General features: G+C 38.7%; 1 protein-coding gene across 3 annotated transcripts in view; it reads right to left on the reverse strand.

The window, feature by feature from the left end:
- Naa35 (N-alpha-acetyltransferase 35, NatC auxiliary subunit) overlaps positions 1–25,731 on the reverse strand; it is a 118,839-nt gene that overhangs the window by 88,405 nt on the left and 4,703 nt on the right. For all 3 annotated transcript variants that reach the window (XM_027920586.3, XM_071600502.1, XM_027920587.3), the window contains exons 3-6: positions 10,421–10,454; positions 7,259–7,373; positions 6,304–6,378; positions 3,332–3,499 (exon numbers count right to left, since the gene is read on the reverse strand). In XM_027920586.3, the coding sequence (XP_027776387.1) occupies positions 3,332–3,499; positions 6,304–6,378; positions 7,259–7,373; positions 10,421–10,454 (392 nt within the window). The remainder of the gene's footprint in view (positions 1–3,331; positions 3,500–6,303; positions 6,379–7,258; positions 7,374–10,420; positions 10,455–25,731) is intronic.

Genomic DNA, 25,731 nt, shown 5'->3' on the forward strand with positions numbered 1-25,731 from the left:
GTTAGAAAAATCCTCATTTTTCAACCATCACAGTTAAGATCAGTTCAGAAAAGTATCACGAACAAATGCTTTATCTAGGGGGAGAGACTTTAATGAGCAAGATATTTTTATGATCTTACAGTGTTTCCCAACAGATTGCTCCAAGAGAAGGGGAAAAAACAGTAATCATATAGTAATGGACAACACCCTGACTGATCAAAAGGACTACCACCAGTAACGGAATGTTGGACACTCTATGCCTCCACATAGAGTGGAGAAATATAGGACATAACTTTTGTTCCAACCACAATTACATAATCTAAATCTAGTCATGAGGAAAGAGCACACAAATCCCATCCAAAGTGCATGCTATTAAAAAGAGGGAAAACAGCCGGGCATGTTGGCGCACACCTGTAATTCCAGCAGCTCAGGAGGCTAAGGCAGGTGGATTGAGAGTTCAAAGCTAGCCTCAACAATTTAGCCAGGTCCTAAGCAACTTAGCAAAACCATGTCTCTGAATAAAATACAAAAAAAAGAGCTGGGGATGTGGGTCAGTGGTTCGGTACCCATGGGTTCAATCCCTACACCACCACCCCCTAAAAAAGAGAGAAAGCAGAGGAAGGCTGTGTCCCTCAAAAATATCCACACCATTAGACACAAAGAAAAGCTGAGGATCTGTAGATACTAAAGGGTACTAAACAGATATGCATTAAATGCAGGATATAATTCCAGACTCAATTTTATACTGTAGGGCAAATTACTAAGAAAAACTGATTAGTTGGCAGACACAGAATATGAATACTATAAATATTTCTCTCTTTCTCGCTGTTTCATGGTACTGAGATTGAACCCTAGGGCCTTATACATACATGCTAGGCAAGTACTGTTGAGCTGCATTCCCACCCTTTTTTCATTTTTTGTTTTTATACAGGATCTCACTAAATTGCCCAAAGTGGCCTCAAATCTGCAATCCTGCCTCAGCCTCCAAGTAGCTGGGATTATAGGTATGCACCACAGCACTCAGTAGTATTATTACAGATTTTTGGAGGCTGATGCACAATGAGATGTTTGGGGGAAAGAGGTAGGAACTATGTGCAATTTACTCTCCAACAGTTCAGGAGGGGGAAAGCACACAAATAAAATATATATATAAGATATGTAAGAGAAAAAGTGAAAAAAATCAAAGGGACAACATATTTATTAGCAGCTATATAAGGAATATACAGTGTTTTTCAGGTCATTACTTAAACTACTATTAATTTGAAATTATTTACAAATAATGTTCTTTAGGATTAAAAAGGAGGGAAAATGACTGACCCTATCATTCATACACACGACCCCCCCCCAGCATGTGAGTGCCTGTTTTCCCATCCTCATTAACCTATGTATTATAGAAAATTTCTAATATTGGTCAGTGATGTGTAAAAAATGGTATCTCAGTTGTTGTTTTTTTAAAGAGAGAGAGAGAGAGAGAGAATTTGTTTTAATATTTATTTTTTAGTTTTCGGTGGACACAACATCTTTATTTTTTATTTTTTATGTGGTGCTGAGGATCAAACCCAGTGCCCCACGCATGCCAGGCAAGCAGACGACCACTTGAGCCACATCCCCAACCCAGGTACCTCAGTTTAACTTGCACTTGTTAGGCAAGATTAAACATTTTATGCTAAAGGACATTTCATTTTCTGCCACTATCTCTTCCTGATTTAAAATTTTTTTGTGCGCGTGTGTACTGGGGATTGAACTCAGGGGCACTCAACCACTGAGCCACATCCTCAGCCCTTTTTTGTATTTTAGAGACAGGGGTTTTGCTGAGTTTCTTAAGGCCTCGATAATTTGCTGAGGCTGGTTTTGAACGAGCAATCCTTCTGCCTCAGCCTCTCAAGCCACTGGGATTATAGGCGTCTGCCATTGCACCTGGCTTAAAAATGTTTTTTATAGTTAAAATACTTCATCTTTCTGAAATTTACCTTGATGTAAAATGAAGATAAAGATTTTCAAGAGTGCTAACCCACTATTCCAGGAATATTTATTCAATCAATATTCTGACCCACTGATTGATGTCCTTTCAGGTATCCCTTGAGAATACAAATATATATTTTTAAATTTGTATTTCTCTTCTTATGTATTAACTCAATCTGATCTTTTTTTAAATTCCAACTAAATGGATAAGATCTTCCATAATGACACTCACATCAGTACAAGTATTTAGCTAAACAACCAATGATGGTTCAAAAACTGTGTTCCAAACAACTCACAACCCATACATTCAAATGTAGACAACCACACTGGATATATATTTAACTATTCCCACATATGTAATATAAATTTGGGTAAGTTTTACACATTCTGTACTGAATCACTGCTGGAGCCTAAGGTACTTATTTTGGATCAGTAACAGCATTAAAAAGGAACTTAATTTCAACAAATAAAAGCACTCAACAAAAATAAATATCAATAATTTCAAATGGGATCACATTTTCCCTTACAATTATCAGTATGTGAAGCCTTGTTTTTTATAAGGAGAAAAAAAATTGCCTAAAATTCACAATATTTCCTTCAGTGAGTACTCAGAACAAACTTGAAGAAAATGTCTATAATCTAAAATATTCTTCATACTCTTAATTTTCTTAGCTGCTTCTTATCAAAAGACTGAGAGAGTACAGCCAGCCTTTTTGTGTTGTAAAAGTCTTGAGAGTAAGGGCTATCTCTTCTACTTTCTGTGTGAATATCCACAATATGAAGAATACCACTTAAGCTGGGCATGGTGGCACACACCTGTAATTCCTGTGGTTTGGGATTACAAAATGCTGAGACAGGAAGATCACAAACTAGAGGCCAGCCTCAGAAACTTAGATCAGCCCTGAGCAACTTAGTGACACCCTATCTCAAAATAAAAAATAAAAAAGGTTTGGGGATGTGGCTCAGGGGTTAAATGCCTCCAGTTTGTTCAATCCACGGTACCAACAAAAACAAACAAACAAAAAAAACCAGGAATGCTATTTTATATACAACAGATGCTCGATGAATGGTATTGATAGAGGAAATATAATAAGATAAAAGCCCTTTAAAAAAAAAAATCTGTATTACATTAGCCAAAGTTCCTAAGACAGCGTTTGGCTGTTGCTCAAGCTGGTCTTGAACTCTCTGGGCTCAAGCAATCCTCCCATTTTTAGCCTCATGAGTAGCTGTGACTATAGGCATTAAACCACCACACCCAGCAATAGCAATATTTTTAAATACCATTCATAACCATATAGGTGGGCAAAAATATTCATCATAAAATAATTTAAATATACAGAGAATTAAATGATCTAAGTGCTTTAAGAATTTTAATGATACAAATTCTTACCTCTTCAAAAACAGCTGCTTTATTTACTTTTTCCCTTGCAATGTCACAGATTTTCAAGATTCCCAGAGCAAAAGCTTTCATGGCAGGATCTTCTATAAAGTCTGGATTATGAATATAAAGGCACGTAAATACTGTCTGTGCCAAGGAATGGCCTTCTAACCATGTTATCTATAAAGAAATAAAAGAATATACATTTTTAAGGTGATACAGAGTCTGCAAAGTTTAAATTGATCCAACAAAGGCCAGAGTGCAACCTTGAGCTTAATCACAAGATTTAAAAGACAATTAAGACAAGGTCAGAAAAGAACTAGAATTCACTTTCACTGACTAAAGTTTTTCAAGAATAATGTACAGGTTGAATGTCCCTTATCCAAAATCCTTAGGACCAGAAATGTTTCAGATTTCAGAGTATTTTGGATATAGAAAATATGCACAAAATTTATCTGCTAAGTGTCCCTAATCTGATATCTAAAAACTTTTTATTTTTTTTTTGGTACCAGGCACTGAACCTAGGGGGCACTTAACAACTGATCCATATCCCCATCCCTTTTTAATAATTCATTTAGAGACAAGGTCTTGCTGAGTTGCTCAGGGCATTGCTAAGTTGCTGAGGCTGTCTTTGAACTCACAATCCACCGGCCTCAGCTTCCCAAGCCAGTAGGATTACAGGGATGTACCACTGTAACTGGCTGCAATCTGAAACTTTTGAGCATTGTGTCACTGCTCAAAATCTTTCAGATTTTGAATTTTCAGATTAGGGATAATCAGCCTGCACTACAAATGATTAGCCATCTATGAAAAGCATTTTCACATATAATTCAGTTTGTGATATACTTGGAGACTAATGAAATTAAACAGTGATTCTTTAAGTAGTATTCAAATACAATCAATTCCACAACATAGTCAATACAAATCCATAAATTGGGGAATTCACAATTTAGAACTAATCAGATTCTTTGCCTCTCATTCAGCTCTTCCTTTTTGTCCTCGCCATCACTAACTCAACCAACAGCATCATTTTACCTAAGATGACTACAAGAAACTACAATGGTTTTCATGCCTTTCATCTCCAATTTAATACCCTTAACCAGAGGGACCATTGTAGAACATAAAGATAAGCATTCAACACTTTTTTACTCTAAGATGGAAGCTAGGAATATCAACAATAGTCAAAACTAACTATTTATGTACCAAGAATTTATGCTAGGTATTTTCATATAACTTTATCTCATTTTTCCATAACACCCAGAGAAATATGGTATTTTTCTCCTTTCACATGGAAGGAAACAGAGTTAAAGAGTTTATGTAATTTGTCCAAGTTACACAGTGCAAGGGAACAAGACAAATGCTACTCCATTACAAAATGAAACTGGTTGTGTAAAATATTATAATTAAGGTGTATATCTGGAATGACTATTGTGCAGAAGAGAGACTTTTCAGATTAAAAACCATCTGATAATTAAAACCCAAACTCTAGGGGCCACAGTTGTGGCTCAGTGGTAGAGGGATTGCCTAACATGTATGAGGCACTAGGTTCAATCCCAGGCACTGCATAAAAACAAATAAATATTATGTTCATCTACAACTAAAAAAAAATTAAAAAACAAAACTCTTAAATATAGTTCCAAAAGACTCACAAAATAGATCCTCAACTTTGGCAAAACTCCTCCTTTTGTTTACCTTTTCTACCTCCTCTAGTCTCACACACCTCCCACTTGGGTCCATGCCAGACTTCATCCACAAGTAGCTTTTTTCAGGAGTCCCCAAAATGGGATATTTTTACTCTGCCATAACTATGCTCTGTGTGTGTGTGTGTATACTGTTTTGCCTACAATTCCATAATCCCATCATCTTGTCATTCCTACCATTCTTCATACATAATTATCTCCTCCTCTCTGCCCCCACAGCACAATTATGAAAACATTTACTTGTAAGAATATTTTCTTTGGGGCTGGGGTTGTGGCTCAAGCGGTAGCGAGCTCGCCTAGCATGCGTGCGGCCAGGGTTTGATCCTCAGCACCACATACAAACAAAGATGTTGTGTCCGCCGAAAACTAAAAAAATAAAATAAAATATTTAAAAAAGCCTACCTAAAAAAAAAAAAAGAATATTTTCTTTTTATGTCTCTCTGGACCAATCCTCTGTCTCCCTCTCCTACCCTACTAGAACTGTAAAATGCTAAAAGATAATGAAAATATCTTTGAGGGAAAGAGACAGCTTTGGAAGACAAAGGATCAGGATTAGGAGTAGGGCCATGATCCATGTTAGCAATGTAACCCTAAATGATACAAGAAAACACAGGTAACTAACAGATATAAGACCTAAAAGAAAATTATATTGTGTGTGCGCTTCTCTCACTCTTGGCAATCTATTTGTTAAACGAACAAATTAATAATTATTACATGTTCCTAAGAACAATCTTTTTAAATAGCAATTAAAAAAAAAACAAAAAACGGATGGTCAGAAGAGGGGTAGGGAGCAGTACAAATGAGAATTTCTCCACAACTAAACAATACTATCAGGGAGACATATATCCAGTAGAAAAACATTAAAAAATTTTCCTTCAGAAAGGACTTCAGAACTTACCCTAGATTGGACAAAAATCTCTCCAAAGCCAATTCAAACCACCCTTTGTTTCAATTATGTTTACCTTATTGAAACTTCTAATTACAGATTTATTTCTCTGGGTAATTTGAGAACAAAAAGGGTACTCAAAATAATAGCTATAATATCTTAATTGTAAAGAAATTATCCCTTTACAAAGAAAATGGGAGTCTAAAAGCACCCAGATGGAAATTAAAATGCTATTCCCTATGGCGTTATTTAGCTCGCTAATCTTATGTAAATCTTAGAGAACCTGGCATTGCATATACTTCATACTCAACATTGGGTATATATTTTAAAATTCAAAGATTTAGGTAGATCAAAGTTTTGTTTGTTTAATTAACCAGCAGTCTTATTTTAATTCTTACCAAACAGCAAAAACATGTATCCATTATCCCTATCAACTCGGGCAAGGTAAGGTCTTTAATTTTAATGGTGCCATCCTAAAAAAAGGAAAAAATATGACAGGTAAGCAGAAATTTTTAATATTTATGGTTACTATGTGCAGTAGCATTTTGGATTTCAAAGATTTGATATCTAAAAACAGCAATTCTAAGAAAATGATAGCTCATCATTTGACATAGCTAAGACACCAAATTAACTTTGTATTCTTAAAATAATACTTTGTAAATTTTATTTTTAATTTTCAAATAATAATTATAGAAAGTATATATTCTAAATAGATCATCAAATACTTTAATGTGAAACAACAAAGACCTTTATAATAAAAAGTAAAATCACAAGTACTTTAAAGCACAGTTCAAATTAGTTTTAAGCATTCATAAATATGATTCATTCTAATAATCAAAACTACTTATTAAAAAAAGTTTCAATTTAAAACTATTTTCCTCAAGTTTTTTAACTACTTGTAAATTTTGTTAATAATGTTCACTTTGCGTAGCTACTCTTTCTTCATAAAGTATGCAATTTCTGGCAACTACAAATGAATTTCTAATTCAACTGGCATTGAGTAAATTTTAAACTCATACCATTATCATTTGCTTAATATATTATTACATAAAATGTAATCTTCCAAGCCAATTATCCTGGTATTTGAATATATACTAAAATGCTTTCAAAAATTAAGTTAAAAATACACAAATGCACAAATTTAGAGCAAGTTTATAAGGAAGACCTCAAATAATTAATTTCTAGAGTTCAAAAGGTAGATTGGTAAATGTTAGAACTAATTCTTGTTTATCATACTTGAGTTGCTTTCAAAAAAATCCGCTTTAACAGTTATAGTATGTTTGATTTCATTATTAAGCACAGGTTTTAACATATGAAGTAACAAAAGGTAAAAGAAAACACAAAAAATACAACCTTGATAGCTTGTTCAAAATTGAGAACTTTTCGATTAACTTGATTGCCAATCATGCCAGCATCCATCTTGGGATCCATCATTTCAATAGCAGACATGGCTTCAAAAAGACCAAATCTGCAAATAAATCAGTCCCACAAATTGTTTTTGAACCCAAACCCAAATTCCTACATTAAATTTTATTAAGATACTTTTAGCAACTATGGTATTCTATGTATTTAAAGTCTTTCTAATTTGCTAATACTTCTACTTCAATTAATCATCCCTTAACAAAAATGCTTTCATGTACTTGCCATTCAAATTATTTTACAAGTACTGTGAGAAGAAATTTAAAATGTTTTTTTATTCTTCATTCGAAAAGGCTGTGCATTAGAAATTTTTGGAATAAAACAGATCAACTGATCTATAATGGATTGCACTTTGCCTTCTTTAAATAATTTCCTCTAGCATTCTGAAAGTCATATTTCGAATAATCGTTATCACTTTCACTTTTTCTTCATTTTCTTCATGTCTTAAAAGTACAATAATCTGGCACACTGAAGTCTACAATGCCCAAAGTTTTGGCAATTTGTAATAATAAACACTCTAGAAATCCTAACAGTCTGATATTTGTTACTAATTCGCCATAAGGCCAAACAATTGTGACAGTCTGTTAACTGATTAATAAGAATATCCTTGAGATACACATACCTCAAGAAATGGAAGAGGAAAACAAAAAAGCCTAAAAGAAAGCTTGACTAGTCATCAAGCTAATGACTTACTTTCTTAAGTCATTAGACAACCAGAAAATTAAGACAACTACACTATCACATATCCAATCCTATCATTTCTCAGATAAAAAGTAGTTAAAATATCAAAAAAAAAAAAAAAAAAGGAGACAGTGTGAATATATAACAATGAATCCCATCGGTACTTACAAACATAGTGCACCAATAAAAAAATGTGGGAAAGCAAAAAAAAAAGAGAGAGAGATTTTCTTCCAACCAATCTCATCTAATGCTTCAATTTACTGACAATATGACCATATTATTAAAGACAACTCCCATCTACAAATTTGATGACTAGTAACCAAATCCCAAATAATATTTTTCAAAGAGCTTCTCAAGCTAGAAGAGAAAATATGTAAAAATGGAAGAGAATTTTGTCAATAAAAAAATACAGATTAACCAAATATCAAACAAACTATAAAACTACAACAGTTGGGGCTGGGGATATAGCTCATTGGTAGAGAAATTGTCTAGCATTGATTAGGCTGTGAGTTTAATTCCCTACACGACAAAAAATAAAAGTAAAAAACAAAGCTATAATAATTAAAAACTTTCTAGAATACATAGAAAAATGGAAAAGAATATAAAGAATCCACACCTAAATTTCTGTGAAAACTATGTATAATAAAGGTGAAATTACAAATTGTGGAGAGCCACAGCTGAAGGGGCCCCAGCAAACTTCCAGCTGCCGGCTGATGATTGGCTCACAGCGGCCCCAGCAACATCTAGCTGATTGGCTCCTCTGCGGTGATGCTCATTGGACTGTTTCCCTGCCCTTTCAGACCACGGAGCTGCTCATTGGGGGACTTTTTTGGCTCCGCCCATGTGACCCAGCCAATCGGCCTCAAGAGCAGGAGGATTGTGGGAGGTGGAGAGAAGCTTGTGTGGGAGAGAGAGGCTTGTGGAAAGCCGGTGGTGGCAGTTGAGGCTCTGAGGGTTTTTCCTGAGAGGCTGTTTTGTTTGGCGTGTGTGGTTCTAAAAATAAAGTTAGTTTCTTTTGACAAGTGGCTCCTGATTGTGCCCAGCCAGACTGCGGCATTTGGTGGCCCGTACGGGGAGATGTTGAGAGCCACAGCCGAAGGGGCCCCAGCAAACTTCCAGCTGCCAGCAAACTACCAGCTGCCGGCTGATGATTGGCTCACAGCGGCCCCAGCAACATCTAGCTGATTGGCTCCTCTGCGGTGATGCTCATTGGGCTGTTTCCCTGCCCTTTCAGACCATGGAGCTGCTCATTGGGGGACTTTTTTGGCTCCGCCCTCGTGACCCAGCCAATCGGCCTCAAGAGCAGGAGGATTGTGGGAGGTGGGGAGAAGCTTGTGGGGGAGAGAGAGGCTTGTGGAAAGCCGGTGGTGGCAGTTGAGGCTCTGAAGGTTTTTCCTGAGAGGCTGTTTTGTTTGGCGTGTGTGGTTCTAAAAATAAAGTTAGTTTCTTTTGACAAGTGGCTCCTGATTGTGCCCAGCCAGACTGCGGCATTAAATCACTGGAGAAAAACGATCACTCAATAAATACTGTCAGAAAAATGGCTAACCTCATGGAAAAAGTTAAATTTCTTATTCACACAATTTGAAAAAATAAGCCTGAGGCAGGTTTAAGTTCTAAACCTAAAACAAGCCAACAAACAAAAAGCTTTTCTTCAATAATTCACAAAGCAATACAGGAAAAAGTTGGTAATTGCAACTGAGGAAATATTTTGAATTCTCAAAGTGGAACTACAACATCAACCTTATCCGGAAATATGTGAGAAATTCAAAATCTGTGGCTCCATACCAGACCTATTAAATACACAACATTGGGGATAGGAGCCAGCAATATGTGCTTTTAAAAGCCCTCCAGATAAGCCTGATGCACACAAAAGTTTGAGAAGGACTTTTTGTTTGTGAGTGTCTCCTCTTACTAAAAAAGGCATGTCCAATCCTGTCCACTTACTATTTCAAAATTCTGTATTTCGAAACCTGAAACTAAGCCTGGCCATAGTAATATGGAAACAGAGGCTACCTATAGAAGTATAAATATAATTAAGCATTTCCTTTTATTTTTTCCAGGGATTCTCAATTTACTTCTATACAGGCATTTAGTCACCTGAGATTGGTCATCAACCAGCCAATCATATGTGACATACAAATGATATCTTTTCAAGAAATTCCACATTCAGTACATCCACCCTCAAGAAAAGAATCATGTAAGTCATAATTTCACTAGGTAACAGCCATTTCACATCCCAATTGGGGTCAGCTGCCCCAGAACAGCTCACCAAAGTTAAACGTGTATGTGTGTGCATATACATATATATAATTCATTTTTACAATCTTTGAAAAGTAAACTTACCCAACACTACTACATTTAAGAAAAAACTAGATCAAAATATGACACAAGAGTATTCACAGGACACATACTTACAGTTTATCATGAAGCAGTTCTCCCAACTTTAATTCTAAAATAAACAAGAGAAAAAAAATCCTTTTAATATATTTAACTTTCAATTCTAACAAAAAAACTTTAAAAACGAAATCACCTAAAGAGATGTAAAGAAGCAATATCCAGAACGTTACCCAATCCTCCTAGCTAATCATATGTTAAAAAACTTTTAACAGTTCCAGGTACCAAAATGGATAAATGACATTAATGCATAACAGAAAATATAAGCTAGAGATTCTCAAGAGTGATCTGGGAACCCAGGAGTTGGTGATATTAAAATAACTTCTGTTGTATTTTGCACTGTGTTGACATTTGCACTGGTGATGCAAAAGCAATGGTGGGAAGGGGTAAAAAAAACAGCAATAATATACAAAACTGTTGTAGCTTCAGCACAAACTAAACTAATATTGTTCACTTTCAGTTAAAAAGAACCCCCCTCCAAAATTCAATTTCACTTAAGAATGTCTTTGATGACTACTATTCACTAAGGAAACACAATCAAAAACCATAATGACACCACCTTACACCTATTAGGATGCTAATGATTAAAGAATAAAAAATATACTGGGGACGTAGCTCAATGGTAAAATAGCTGCTTGCATGTATGAGGCCCTGGGTTCAATTTCCAGCATATAAATTTTGGTTCATTATCTTAAGAAAAAAGACTGGGATGCAGCTCAGTGGTTAAATGTCCTTGGGTTCAATCCCCAACATTATTAAAAAAGAAAGAAAGAGGAGCTGGGGTTGCAGCTCAGTGGTAGAGTGCTTGCCTCGCATGCGTGAGGCACTGGGTTTGATCCTTGGCATCACATAAAATAAGTAAAATAAAGATATTGTGTACATCTACAATTAAAAATATATTAAAAGAAAAAACAGAATACAGGTATTATAAGGATGTGAAGACATTGTTGGTGGGATTCTAAGATAGTACAGCCATTGTGGAAAACAATATGAACAATGTGGCTGTTCCTCAAAATATTAAAAAGAGTATTACCACAGAATCCAATAATTACACTTCTGAGCACATACCCAGAACTGAAAAAGGATCCTGAAGGGATTTCTGCACACCCATGTCCATAGCAGTATTATTCACAACAGCTAAAAGATGGAAGCAACCTAAGTGCCCATCAATGAATAAACAGATAATCAAAATGTCCCATATGTGTACAATGGAATACTGTTCAACCTTAAAAACGAAAGAGATTCTGACATATGCTGAAGTATGGATGACCCTTAAGGACATTACACTAGTTGGGAAAAACAATCACAGAAAAACAAATACTGTGTGATTCTACCTGTATGAAAATTTAGTTAAAAATCACTGACACAGACTATAGACTGGTAATTGCCAGGGGATGAGGAGGAGGGGGAGAAACAGGGAGATAACTGTTTAACAGATACAAAGTGTCAGTTTGCAAGATGAAAAAATTTACAGAGATAAATGGTAGCGATTGTAGCACAACATTATCAAAATATAAAATACCACTGAAGGCTGGCGTAGTGGAGCACACCTGTAATTCCAGCAGCTGAGGAGGCTAAGGTAGGAGAATCGCGAGTTTAAAGCCAGCCTCAGCAAAAGCAACTCAGTGAGACCCTGTCTTGAAATAAAATACAAAATAGGGCTAAAGTGCCCCTGAATTCAATCCTTAGCACCAAAACAACAACAACAACAACAAAACACGCCATTGAACTGAATGATTAAAAATAAGATGGAATTTTTTTTATGTTAGGTTTATCTTAACACAACAAAAAAATCAAGAAAAAAAATCCTTGATAAAGCTATAAAAATTATTAATCTCAGGGCCAGGGCCAGGGCCAGGGTATGGCTAGGAAGTTATCTACATTGTAAAATGTGAGGAGACATTTTCAATTCCTGCCTTCTTAAATTTTGTAGGTTCCTAATACATTGCCGCTAATTAATCTTTCAAATCTCAACCTCTGAGTAATGCCCATTAAATACTGTACTCAGCAAAAGAGGAAGGCATTAATACTTCTGCTGCATACCAAAGTAAGATAACTGTCTCAGGGTTATTTAGACTTGAGAATATGGCATTTTAAAAAAAGTGACTTTACTGATTCAAGAAAAAAAGTTACAAAGTTTGTTGTCAATGATAAAAGTTGAGCTTTCAAGCAAAAATTTGTATTTTGGAAAACATGTGCCACTCTGACAGTTTCCCAACACTCAGAAGACCTTTCTATATCAGTGATATTAACAAAAGTGCTTCTTAATAATGTATAATGAAATGTGTTAATTTGGAAAATCTGCATAACTCACTGAACCAATATTTTCCAATGGCAGTACATTCTACAGAATTAGGCATGGATTGAAGATCCATTCAAAATCTAAAAGAAACCAATAGATTTTTAATGTAACAGAATAAAAAGCCCACTGATAGGGTTTCACATTCCACATTGCAACTAACCTTTAATCTTGAAACTACAACCTGTCAAGTTTTGGGTATTGTATCAAAGAACAACCACAATCATCTGAAAAGACTCTTCCATTTTTCAACTACATATTTGGTGAGGCCAGATTTATTTCATATGCTTCAAGCAATTACAGAAGCAAATATGAAAATTCAGTGGCCCTTTATTATGGCAGACATTAAGTATATTTGCAAAAATAGAAATGACTCCACTTTTCTAAATTATTTTTTGTTTTGGAACACACATATTTTTCATTAAAAAAATACATAGTTGTTAACATTCAATGGGTTTATTATGATTGCTTTTAAATGAATTAATAAAGTTTTAAAATTTCTCAGTTTAAATTCTACTAAATACACATGGACAATAATTTTAAGGTGTATAATAGAATCCTGATCCAAAAAGTTTAAGAACTGCTGTAATAATCTATCATACACTAAGGATAAATATGAACCAAATAGCTTCACCAAACTTAAAAACACCCCACAAGCTATTAGCAAATCCATCACTCTGGAACTTGGTTTTCTTATCTATAAAACGAAAGGTTAAACTGTATGATTTATAAAATCCCTTAAACACCCTGGGTAATCCTGAACACTTTGGAGAGAGTGAAATAGAGTCTTAAGGAACAACAAATAAAACTGAAGGCCAGGGTACAATACTAGAAAGAGAAGTACTAAGTGAACATGTGAATACTTCAGACCACTCCGGTCACTCAACTGTTAAGTCATGGGCAGTCATGTCAGATCTTCAACATCAAGGCAGATTAGGTAAGTTTTCTCTAGAGAATATAGTTTTCCAAGAAGAAAGAGCTACAAAATTGATATCCAAGGTTCTCCAACATGAAAGCCAAGTCAAATCACTCCATATTGGTGTTCACAAAGGGTCCCACTCAGAAATTCAGAGCTTCCAACGGGCTTTTTAGTCCTCCATCTGAAGTGGAGTAAACATATATGGGTAAACAAAAATTCAAAAGAACTATTATTACCCTTAAAGAGATAAAATAGTGTTAACACTGAAACAAGAATAGGATATGTTTAGAAGAAGAAGAAGAAGAAGAAAAGGAAGGAAGGAAGGAGGAAAGAAACATTCAGAGACAAACATGTAAAATTTAAAACATCATCACAGCAGGGCATACCAAGTGCTTAGCATGAACAAGATTCCTGAGTTCAATCTCAGGAATAAGAAAAAAGGAAAACAAAACAAAACAAAAAACCCACATCAGAAAATAAATTCTCAAGAGAAGACTGGAAGATAAAGTTGAGGGAAAAGACAAAGTAAGGACAGTGTAGAAAAAGTAGAATAATTCAAGGACACTTACTAGAACTGAAGTATCAAAATGAAAGGGCCTCAGAGTCAACAAGGCAACTGCTATGTAAGTTCTGGACCCAGTGGATAAACAAGATCCTGAAAGGCTACATATGAAAGCTCAAGAACCAAACTTCTTAATAGCAACATTGAAACAACAATCAACATAAAATGCCCTCAAATTCTCCAAGGTACTCAAATGGTACTATCCATTAAGTTGGAGAACAGAAATAAAGACATTTTCAGACATTCAGAGCACATCCCAAAATTGTACATCACATACATTTTATCAGGAAGACAATAATAACATGAACCAAATAGCTTCACCAAAAGACACCCTAGGCTAATGATGAGCACAAGCTCAGAATGAAGTTGCATACAGATCCAAAAGGTAAGAAGCCCAATAGCAATCAAGATGGTCAAGAAATTTCTTAACAGAGACAAACCAATAGGATAAATATCGAAAGAAAACAGAGGACTGGTAAGAGTCTGAAGTATAATTAATGTGTGATTTTCTGTGAAATTTTTGTGAAAAATAGTTATACACAAAGGGTAAAGTAGAATAGTTTTAACTCTAAGTTCAGCTAACAGTTCTGTATAACATAACATAATGTAGCTATCTATAAGAGAAAAGTTCATAGATAATGACTAAATAGAGGATAAGAATCAATAACTAGTAATAAAAACATGATATCTAGAACCATAAATACCAAAATAATCAGTTAAAAAGGGGAAAATTATGTCTTTCAGGTACTCATTTTCTACTGACCAAAAACTTCTAAAATAATGTAAGATACATGATTAAAGGGAAAATCTCTCTCTTTTTTTCCTTTTTACAGTACTGAGGATTGAACCAAGGGATGTTCTACCAATGAGCTATACCCTAGTCCTTTAAACTTCTAAGACAAGACCTTGTTAAATTGCCCTGGCTGTCCTCAAACTTGCAATCCTCCAGTTTCACTTTCCTGGAGTGAATGAGGCACTGGGTTGGATTATAGGTGTGTGCCACCACTCCCATCTTTAAGGGGAAAATCTGATAAGATGGAAAAGAGACTTCAAAGTGCATCAAAGGTCCCATTCCTCTGTACCCTCTATATTAATTCTAATTGTTAGAGATTTAAATTATCCAATATCCATGTTACTTTCCTGAAGAATCCAGGGTTAAAGAAGTTGAATGATAGCTGAACATTCTTGAAAGTAGTCTAAATGGAGTGGGGTGAAAAATATCAGCATTACTGATATTTTGCAGTAAGAAAAAAAATTGGGTGGGGCTGCGGCTGTTGGCCCAGAGGTAGCACTTGCCTGGAGTGCATGAGGTACTGGATTCGATTCTCAGCACCTCATGTAAACAAATAAAATAAAGGTCTATCAAAAACTAAAATATATATTTTTTTAAAAATTGGAGGAAGAGGGACAGAGGCTGTCCTATATGCTGGACGGTTAGCAGCATCCCTGGCATATACCCAGGAGATACCAGTAGCATATACACGCCCCACACACACACACACACTGGGATAATCAAAAATGTCAAGACACTGGCAAATGTCCCTTGAAGTACAAAATCATCCCCAGTTGAGAGCCCCAATCTAAAGTGATTTACAAATACCAGTGCTGCCCAGCCCACTCATGTTCCACCTCTGAAAACATTTTCCAAGTCAGGACACAAAGAAAACATAATTTCCATTTTCAAAAACAAAATCTTTAAAAAATTTAATTTACAGGTTGACCAGATCTTTTTACCAGGACAATTTCTGTTGACCCTTTCCCTCTTAGATAAAGTGCTAACAAATAGCAAATGTTATGTATGTTATGTATCATTCATTAAACTGGATTCATGGATTGGGAAGGGAAAAGGGGAAACTGTCTACAAGTCTTATCAAGGGCTAGTTAGTTTAAGTGCTATGCTTTTAGGTATAGTTCAGTGGGAAAATACTTGCCTAGCATGTGCAAGGCTCTTGATTTGACCCCAAGCACCACCACCTGCCCCCACCAAAATCTACATTTTTGTTATGCACATTTTTAAATGCTATGTAATCACTTTATAATGATAATATTTTTAAAAAGATTACAGAAGCATATTCCAGACCACCTGAATGATAACATTATTATAATAAAGTTATTGCCACAATTTCAGAGCCCACGCTTGTGTTTATAATTATGCTGGTTTTAGGCAATCACCCAAAATGACAGCTTTTAATATAACAGTGATTCTCAAACTTTTTTAGACTGAGATCCAAATATTCTTTGGCTTGAAGCAATATAACCTGAGAATATTCATTCTTAAATACATTCTGAAGGGCAGAGCTGCCGCCCGCGCTTGCAAGGTAAACAGACCTGTGACAGACTGGCGGGTCAGGCCCAGTGGCCTGCCAGTGTTGTACACACGTCACCCCAACTGGAGTAGGGGCAGAGCAGATCCTTCTCCCACGCCCGGATCAGGCCCTGCCGGTGTGGTGGCCACGTGACCCCAATTGGAGTGGGGGCGGAGCGAAACCGCCACCCGTGCCCGCAGGGTGAGCAGACCTGTCACCAACCTGCAGATCAGGCCCAGGGGTCCGCAGGCGTGGTAGGAGGGGCAGGGCAGATCCGCCGCCCACGCCTCCAAGGTAGGCAGACCTGCGACAGACCGGCGGATCAGGCCCAGGAGCCTGCCGGCGTGGTACACACACCACCCTAATTGGAGTAGGGGCAGAGCAGAGTCGCCGCCTGTGCCAGGAACAGGCCCAGCGACCCGCAGGCGGGGTAGCCACGACACCCCAATTGGAGTAGGGGCAGAGCAGGGCCACCACCCGTGCCCGAAAGGTGGGCAGATCTGCGACCGACCAGCGGGACAGGCCCAGTGGCCTGCCGGTACGACAGACACGTCACCCCATTTGGAGTAGGGGCAGAGTAGAGCCGCCGCCCGCGCCTGCAGGGTAGGCAAACCTGCAACCGACTGGCGGACCAGGCCCGGTGGCCTGCCGGCGTGGTACACTCGTCACCCCAATATATCCCCAGACCTTTTATTTAAATGTGTGTGTATTTAGTTGTTGATGGACCTTTATTTTATTTATTTACTTATATGCAGTGATGAGAATCTAACCCAGTGCTTCACATATTCTAGGCAAATTCTCTACCACTGAGCTCAACCCCTGCCCTTTTTAGTTTTTATTTTGAGATAGAGTCTCACTAAGTTGCTGAAGCTGGCCTAGAACTTGCAGTCCTCCTGCCTCAGCCTCCTGAGCCGCTGGGATTGCAGGGATGCACCACTGCATCCAGCTTGAATTTGACTTTAATTTTTCTTTTTTGTGTGTGTGTGTGTGTGTGTGTGTATGTGCTGGGGATTGAACTCAAGGCTCACGCATGCTAAGTACATGCTCTACTACTAAGCGACACCTTCAGCCTCAAAATAAAGATTAAAAACACTTATACATGGCATTCTTCATTTGAAAGCAAAAGTGAAGCAATGTTTGCTGTGTGTGTGTGTTGTGTATATTTGTGTATGCTCATGGCAGTCCCAATCAAAAGCTCAGCTTTCTTTATTGTAGAAATTGACAAACTGGTTCTGAAATTAAAATGGTAATACAAATGGCCTAATAGAGCCAAAATAAATCTGGAAAAGAACAAAGTTGAAAAGCTAAAACTACTTGTTTTCAAGAATTATGCTAGGGAGGAGATAGCGACGCAGGAATACAGCACTGCAGTTTCTGCCAGCCGTGTAAGCACCGTACTCAGGGCTGAATTCTGGGTTCGAGACGGGGGAAGGAAGCGGTCCATCTCGGTTCTCCACACCGGTCAGACCACACAAGAGGCCAGCAGCCACCATGTTGGAAAGCAGACGTCACCACCCCTGTGTTCGAATGACCGCAGCTCATTCAGCCATAGAACAGGTAATTTCAGGCTGCCATTCGCCTGCGGCTTGCAGACAGATTGCTCGGGCTCAGTGCCTGGGTGCTTCTTAGAACCTGCTCTTATCGGAGCGAACACCGAGCGCAGGGCGGCCGAGTTCCGGCTCCCGGAACCGCCCTGGCCCAGGGCTGGGGAGCCTGCGGAGGCTGCTTCTTGGACCCTGCTCCTATCAGAGCATACACCAAGCACTAAGCGGCCGAGTTCCGGCTCCCGGAACTGAGCCGGCGGGGGCTGCTTCGTGGAGCCTACTCTTATCAGAGCATACACCAAGCACGGAGCACCCGAGTTCCGGCTCCCGGAACTGCCCTGGACCAGGGCTAGGAGCCCGCGGAAACTGCTTCTCGGTCCGGGTCCTGCTGAGGGCCGGTCAGGACTCACCCGTTGCTTTGGTTGCCCGGCAAGGGGAACGAAATGCTGCCATTCACATAGGATACCAACATGGCAGAGATCTGATGTCATCAGAAAGCGGCGGAGGAGAGAACTTCATCAATACCAGCGGCGACAGAAACAGTTGGTCTCCTGGTAGGGGGGGTGAGGCACAGACACCCGAGTCTCCTCGATTTGTCATCGAGCCAGAGGGGAGGAGCCGGGCCGCCGCCAGCGCCCGGAGCAGGCCCAGCGGCTCGCCAGCGTGGTGACCGTGTGACCCCAATTGGAGCGGGGGCGGAGCGGAGCCACCACCCGCGCCCGCAAGGTGGGCAGACCCGCGACCCAGTGGTACACGGGCGTGGTAGGAGGGGCAGGGCAGAGCCGCCGCCCGCGCTTGCAAGGTAAACAGACCTGTGACAGACTGGCGGGTCAGGCCCAGTGGCCTGCCAGCGTGGAACACACGTCACCCCAACTGGAGTAGGGGCAGAGCAGATCCTTCGCCCACGCCCGGATCAGGCCCTGCCGGTGTGGTGGTCACGTGAACCCAATAGGAGTGGGGGCGGAGCGAAACCGCCACCCGTGCCCGCAGGGTGAGCAGACCTGTCACCAACCTGCAGATTAGGCCCAGGGGTCCGCAGGCGTGGTAGGAGGGGCAGGGCAGATCCGCCGCCCGCGCCTCCAAGGTAGGCAGACCTGCGACAGACCGGCGGATCAGGCCCAGGAGCCTGCCGGCGTGGTACACACACCACCCTAATTGGAGTAGGGGCAGAGCAGAGTCGCCGCCCGTGCCAGGAACAGGCCCAGCGACCCGCAGGCGGGGTAGCCACGACACCCCAATTGGAGTAGGGGCAGAGCAGAGCCACCACCCGTGCCCGAAAGGTGGGCAGATCTGCGACCGACCAGCGGGACAGGCCCAGTGGCCTGCCGGTACGACAGACACGTCACCCCATTTGGAGTAGGGGCAGAGTAGAGCCGCCGCCTGCGCCTGCAGGGTAGGCAAACCTGCAACCGACCGGCGGACCAGGCCCGGTGGCTTGCCGGCGTGGTACACTCGTCACCCCAATTGGAGTAGGGGCAGAACAGAGCCGCCACCAGCGCCCAGAACAGGCCCAGTGACCTGCCGGCGTGGTACTCACGACACCCCAATTGGAATAAGGAGAGAGCAGAGCCGCCGCCCGCACCTGCAGGAAAGATACGCAAGCAGTATGAAAAGACAAGGAAAGAAAGGACCACAAGCAATGCAGGTCAACGCAACTTTAGAAGAGGTAACAGCTGCAGCAGATGGAATGTCAGATAAAGAATTCAGGATATACATGCTTCAGATGATCTGGAGTATCAAGGAAGACATTAGACAGCAAAATCAGACAATGAAAGATCACTTCGACAATGAATTACGCAAACAAATCCAGGAAGCAAAGGATCAACTATACAGGGAGATAGAGGTTATAAAAAACAAACAAACAGAAATCCTAGAAATGCAGGAAGCAATAAACCAACTTAAAAACTCAATGGAGAATACTACCAGCAGAGTAGAACACTTTAGAAGATAGAACATCAGACAATGAAGACAAAGTATTTCAACTGGAAAAGACCATAGACAGCTCAGCAAGACTGTTAAGAAACCATGAGCAGAACATCCAAGAAATATGGGATAACACTAAGAGACCAAACTTAAGAGTCATTGGGATACAGGAAGGTACAGAGCTCCAAACCAAAGGAATGAGCAGTCTATTCAATGAAATAATACGAGAAAACTTCCCAGACTTGAAGAATGAGACAGAATCCCAAATCCTAGAAACCTACAGGACGCCGAATGTGCAAAATCATAAGAGATCCACACCTAGACACATTATACTGAAGATGCCCAACATACAGAATAAGGAGAGAATTTTAAAAGCTACAAGAGAAAGGAAGCAGATTACATTTAGGGGTAAGCCAATCAGGATAACAGCTGACCTTTCAACACAGACTCTGAAAGCTAGAAGATCCTGGAATAACATATTTCAAACACTGAAAGAAAATGGGTTCCAACCAAGAATTGTGTATCCAGCGAAATTAAGCTTCAGGATGGAAGATGAAATTAAAACCTTCCACGATAAACAAAAGTTTAAAGAATTCGCAGCTAGAAAACCATCTCTTCAAAACATCCTCGCCAAAACATTACAGGAAGAGGAAATGGAAAATAACAATGAAAACCAACAGTGGGAGGTAGGACAGTAAAGGGGGGGGAAATAATCAAAGAGGAAAACAAACCATGTTTAGTAACAGAAATAAACAAATATGGCTGGAACAACAACCCATATCTCAATAATAACCCTAAATGTTAATGGCTTAAACTCACCAATTAAGAGACACAGGCTAGTAGAATGGATCACAAAACAAGACCCAACAATATGCTGCCTACAGGAGATGCATCTGATAGGAAAAGACATACATAGGCTGAAGGTGAAAGGTTGGGAAAAATCATATCACTCATATGGACTTCGGAAACAAGCAGGAGTGTCCATATTCATATCAAATAAAATAGATTTCAAGCCAAAGTTAATCAAAAGGGATAAAGAGGGACACTACATACTGCTTAAGGGAATCATACACCAACAAGACATAACAATCATAAATATATATGCCCCAAACAATGGTGCAGCTATGTTCATCAAACAAACTCTTCTCAAGTTCAAGAGTCTAATAGACCACCATACAATAATCATGGGAGACTTCAACACACCTCTCTCGCCACTGGACAGATCTTCCAAACAAAACTTGAATAAGGAAACTATAGAACTCAATAACACAATTAATAACCTAGACTTAATTGACATATATAGAGTATACCACCCAACATCAAGCAGTTACACTTTTTTCTCAGCAGCACATGGATCCTTCTCAAAAATAGATCATATATTATGTCACAGGGCAACTCTTAGACAATATAAAGGAGTAGAGATAATACCATGCATCTTATCTGATCATAATGGAATGGAACTGAAAATCAACGATAAAAGAAGGAAGGAAAAAGCATACATCACTTGGAGAATGAACAATAGGTTACTGAATGATCAATGGGTTATAGAAGACATCAAGGAGGAAATTAAAAAATTCTTAGAGATAAATGAAAACACAGACACAACATATCGGAATCTATGGGACACATTGAAAGCAGTTCTAAGAGGAAAATTCATTGCTTGGAGTTCATTCCTTAAAAAAAGAAAAAACCAACAAATAAATGATCTCACACTTCATCTCAAAATCCTTGAAAAAGAAGAGCAAAACAACAGCAAAAGAAGTAGAAGGCAAGAAATAATTAAAATCAGAGCTGAAATTAATGAAATCGAAACAAAAGAAACAATTGAAAAAATTGACAAAACTAAAAGTTGGTTCTTTGAAAAAATAAACAAAATCGACAGACCCTTAGCCATGCTAGCGAAGAGAAGAAGAGAGAGAACTCAAATTACTAGCATACGGGATGAAAAAGGCAATATCACAACAGACACTTCAGAAATACAGAAGATAATCAAAAACTATTTTGAATCCTTATACTCCAATAAATTAGACGATAGTGAAGGCATAGATAAATTTCTTAAGTCATATGATCTGCCCAGATTGAGTCACGAGGGTATAGACAACCTAAACAGACCAATATCAATTGAGGAAATAGAAGAAACCATAACAAGACTACCAACTAAGAAAAGCCCAGGACCAGATGGGTATACAGCAGAATTTTACAAAACCTTTAAAGAAGAACTAATACCAATACTTTTCAAGCTACTTCAGGAAATAGAAAAAGAGGGAGAACTTCCAAATTCATTCTACGAGGCCAACATCACCCTGATACCTAAACCAGACAAAGACATTTCAAAGAAAAAAAACTACAGACCAATATCTCTAATGAACCTAGATGCAAAAATCCTCAATAAAATTCTGGCGAATCGGATACAAAAACATATCAAAAAAATTGTGCACCATGATCAAGTAGGATTCATCCCTGGGATGCAAGGCTGGTTCAATATACGGAAATCAATAAATGTTATTCACCACATCAATAGACTTAAAAATAAGAACCATATGATCATCTCGATAGATGCGGAAAAAGCATTCGACAAAGTACAGCATCCCTTTATGTTCAAAACTCTAGAAAAACTAGGGATAACAGGAACATACCTCAATATTGTAAAAGCAATCTATGCTAAGCCTCAGGCTAGCATCATTCTGAATGGAGAAAAACTGAAGGCATTCCCTCTAAAATCTGGAACAAGACAGGGATGCCCTCTCTCACCACTTCTGTTCAACATAGTTCTCAAAACACTGGCCAGAGCAATTATACAGACGAAAGAAATTAAAGGCATCAAAATAGGAAAAGAAGAACTTAAATTATCACTATTTGCAGATGATATGATTCTATACCTAGCAGACCCAAAAGACTCTACAAAGAAACTATTAGAGCTAATAAATGAATTCAACAAAGTGGCAGGATATAAAATCAACACACATAAATCAAAGGCATTCCTGTATATCAGCGACAAATCCTCTGAAATGGAAATGAGGACAACCACTCCATTCACAATATCTTCAAAAAAAATAAAATACTTGGGAATCAACCTAACAAAAGAGGTGAAAGACTTATACAATGAAAACTACAGAACCCTAAAGAGAGAAATAGAAGAAGATCTTAGAAGATGGAAAAATATACCCTGTTCATGGATAGGCAGAACTAACATCATCAAAATGGCGATATGACCAAAAGTTCTCTATAGGTTTAATGCAATGCCAATCAAAATCCCAACGGCATTTCTTGTAGAAATAGAGAAAGCAATCGTGAAATTCATATGGAAAAATAAAAGACCCAGAATAGCAAAAACAATGCTAAGCAGGAAGTGTGAATCAGGCGGTATAGCGATACCAGACTTCAAACTATACTACAGAGCAATAGTAACAAAAACAGCATGGTACTGGTACCAAAACAGGCAGGTGGACCAATGGTACAGAATAGAGGACACAGAAACCAATCCACAAAACTACAACTATCTTATATTTGATAAAGGGGCTAAAAGCATGCAATGGAGGAAGGATAGCATCTTCAACAAATGGTGCTGGGAAAACTGGAAATCCATATGCAACAAAATGAAACTGAATCCCTTTCTCTCGCCATGCACAAAAGTGAATTCAAAATGGATCAAGGAGCTTGATATCAAATCAGAGACACGCCGTCTGATAGAAGAAAAAGTTGGCTACGATCTACATTCGGTGGGGTCGGGCTCCAAATTCCTCAATAGGACACCCATAGCACAAAAGTTAATAATAAGAATCAACAAATGGGACTTACTCAAACTAAAAAGTTTTTTCTCAGCAAAAGAAACAATAAGAGAGGTAAATAGGGAGCCTACACCCTGGGAACAAATCTTTACTCCTCACACTTCAGATAGAGCCCTAATATCCAGAGTATACAAAGAACTCAAAAAATTAGACAATAAGAGAACAAACAACCCAATCAATAAATGGGCCAAGGACCTGAACAGACACTTCTCAGAGGAGGACATACAGTCAATCAACAAGTACATGAAAAAATGCTCACCATCTCTAGCTGTCAGAGAAATGCAAATCAAAACCACCCTAAGATACCATCTCACTCCAGTAAGATTGGCAGCCATTAGGAAGTCAAACAACAACAAGTGCTGGCGAGGATGTGGGGAAAAGGGTACACTTGTACATTGCTGGTGGGACTGCACATTGGTGCAGCCAATTTGGAAAGCAGTATGGAGATTTCTTGGAAAGCTGGGAATGGAGCCACCATTTGACCCAGCTATTCCCCTTCTTGGTCTATTCCCTAAAGACCTAAAAAGAGCATGCTACAGGGACACTGCTACATCGATGTTCATAGCAGCACAATTCACAATAGCAAGGCTGTGGAACCAACCTAGATGCCCTTCAATAGACGAATGGATAAAAAAAATGTGGCATTTATACACAATGGAGTATTACTCTGCATTAAAAAATGACAAAATCATAGAATTTGCAGGGAAATGGATGGCATTAGAGCAGATTATGCTAAGTGAAGCTAGCCAATCCCTAAAAAACAAATGCCAAATGTCTTCTTTGATATAAGGAGAGTAACTAAGATCAGAGTAGGGACGAAGAGCAGGAGAAGAAGATTAACATTTAACAGGGATGAGAGGTGGGAGGGAAAGGGAGAGAGAAGGGAAATTGCATGGAAATGGAAGGAGACCCTCAGGGTTATACAGTGGAGGGGGTAGAGAGAGAGGAGGAGAGGGGAGGGGAGAGGTGGGGAGTGGGGAGGGGGGAGGATGGGAAAGGCAGCGGAGCACAACAGACACTAGTATGGCAATATGTAAATCAATGGATGGGTAACTGATGTGATTCTGCAATCTGTGTATGGGGTGAAGGTGGGAGTTCATAACCCACTTGAATCAAAGTGTGGAATATGATATGTCAAGAAATTTGTAATGTTCTGAACAACCAACAATAAAAAATTTAAACAATAAATAAATAAATACATTCTGAGCACCTACAAACATCCTGGGTGAAAGTAGGAAACAAGAAGCTTAAGCATCCCACACTTTAGAAGAAAAAGGAGTATTAGGCAATGGCTGAAGAAACTGGATGGATAACAGGGGCTTTCAACAATGGTACCTTCATTAAAAACCGGAAAGATGAACTAAGTCATCAAAAAGAGAAGAAGATGGGATATGTGCTCCATATCCTCCCACACTACAGTATAAAGAGAATGGATGTGAAGAAGCAGACTTTGGGTTACTTGTATGCCCTAGGTACCCGATGATATAAAAATTCTAAGAGAAGGTGTTGAACATCTATCTATAGTATGAAAGTAATGCAGTAGGCAGAAAAAGTGGGTTATGTTATATGATCATTTACATTTATCTGATCATCTATGTTTAAGTGAAATGTCTAACTTGTGGATTTGTAATTTGGAAAGCACCTAAATATAGAAAACTGAATGGAATACGAAAATCAAAGACACAGGTAGCAAAACGGGATGACATTAAATTATATGACATTTCCTAAAGGACATCTCATATGATCTATCAGGTTAAAAAAAAAAGCAGTGATGGCACCACAGCTCAAATAATTTAGAAAAATATTATGAGCCTCAAGATCAGTTATAGGGAAGATGGAAGGAATGTGTACCACCCTGCCTAACAACAAATAAAAGAAATGATGAAAATTACAAGTTTGTGTTTAATCCAAAGGAATTTCAAGAGCCAATAAAAGAATGAGTAAACATGTGCATAAAAAACAACTTGGTCATCACAAAAGATTAATTTTTT

This window comes from Marmota flaviventris, chromosome 13, assembly GCF_047511675.1.
Source record: "Marmota flaviventris isolate mMarFla1 chromosome 13, mMarFla1.hap1, whole genome shotgun sequence".
NCBI classification, from domain to species: domain Eukaryota; kingdom Metazoa; phylum Chordata; class Mammalia; order Rodentia; family Sciuridae; genus Marmota; species Marmota flaviventris.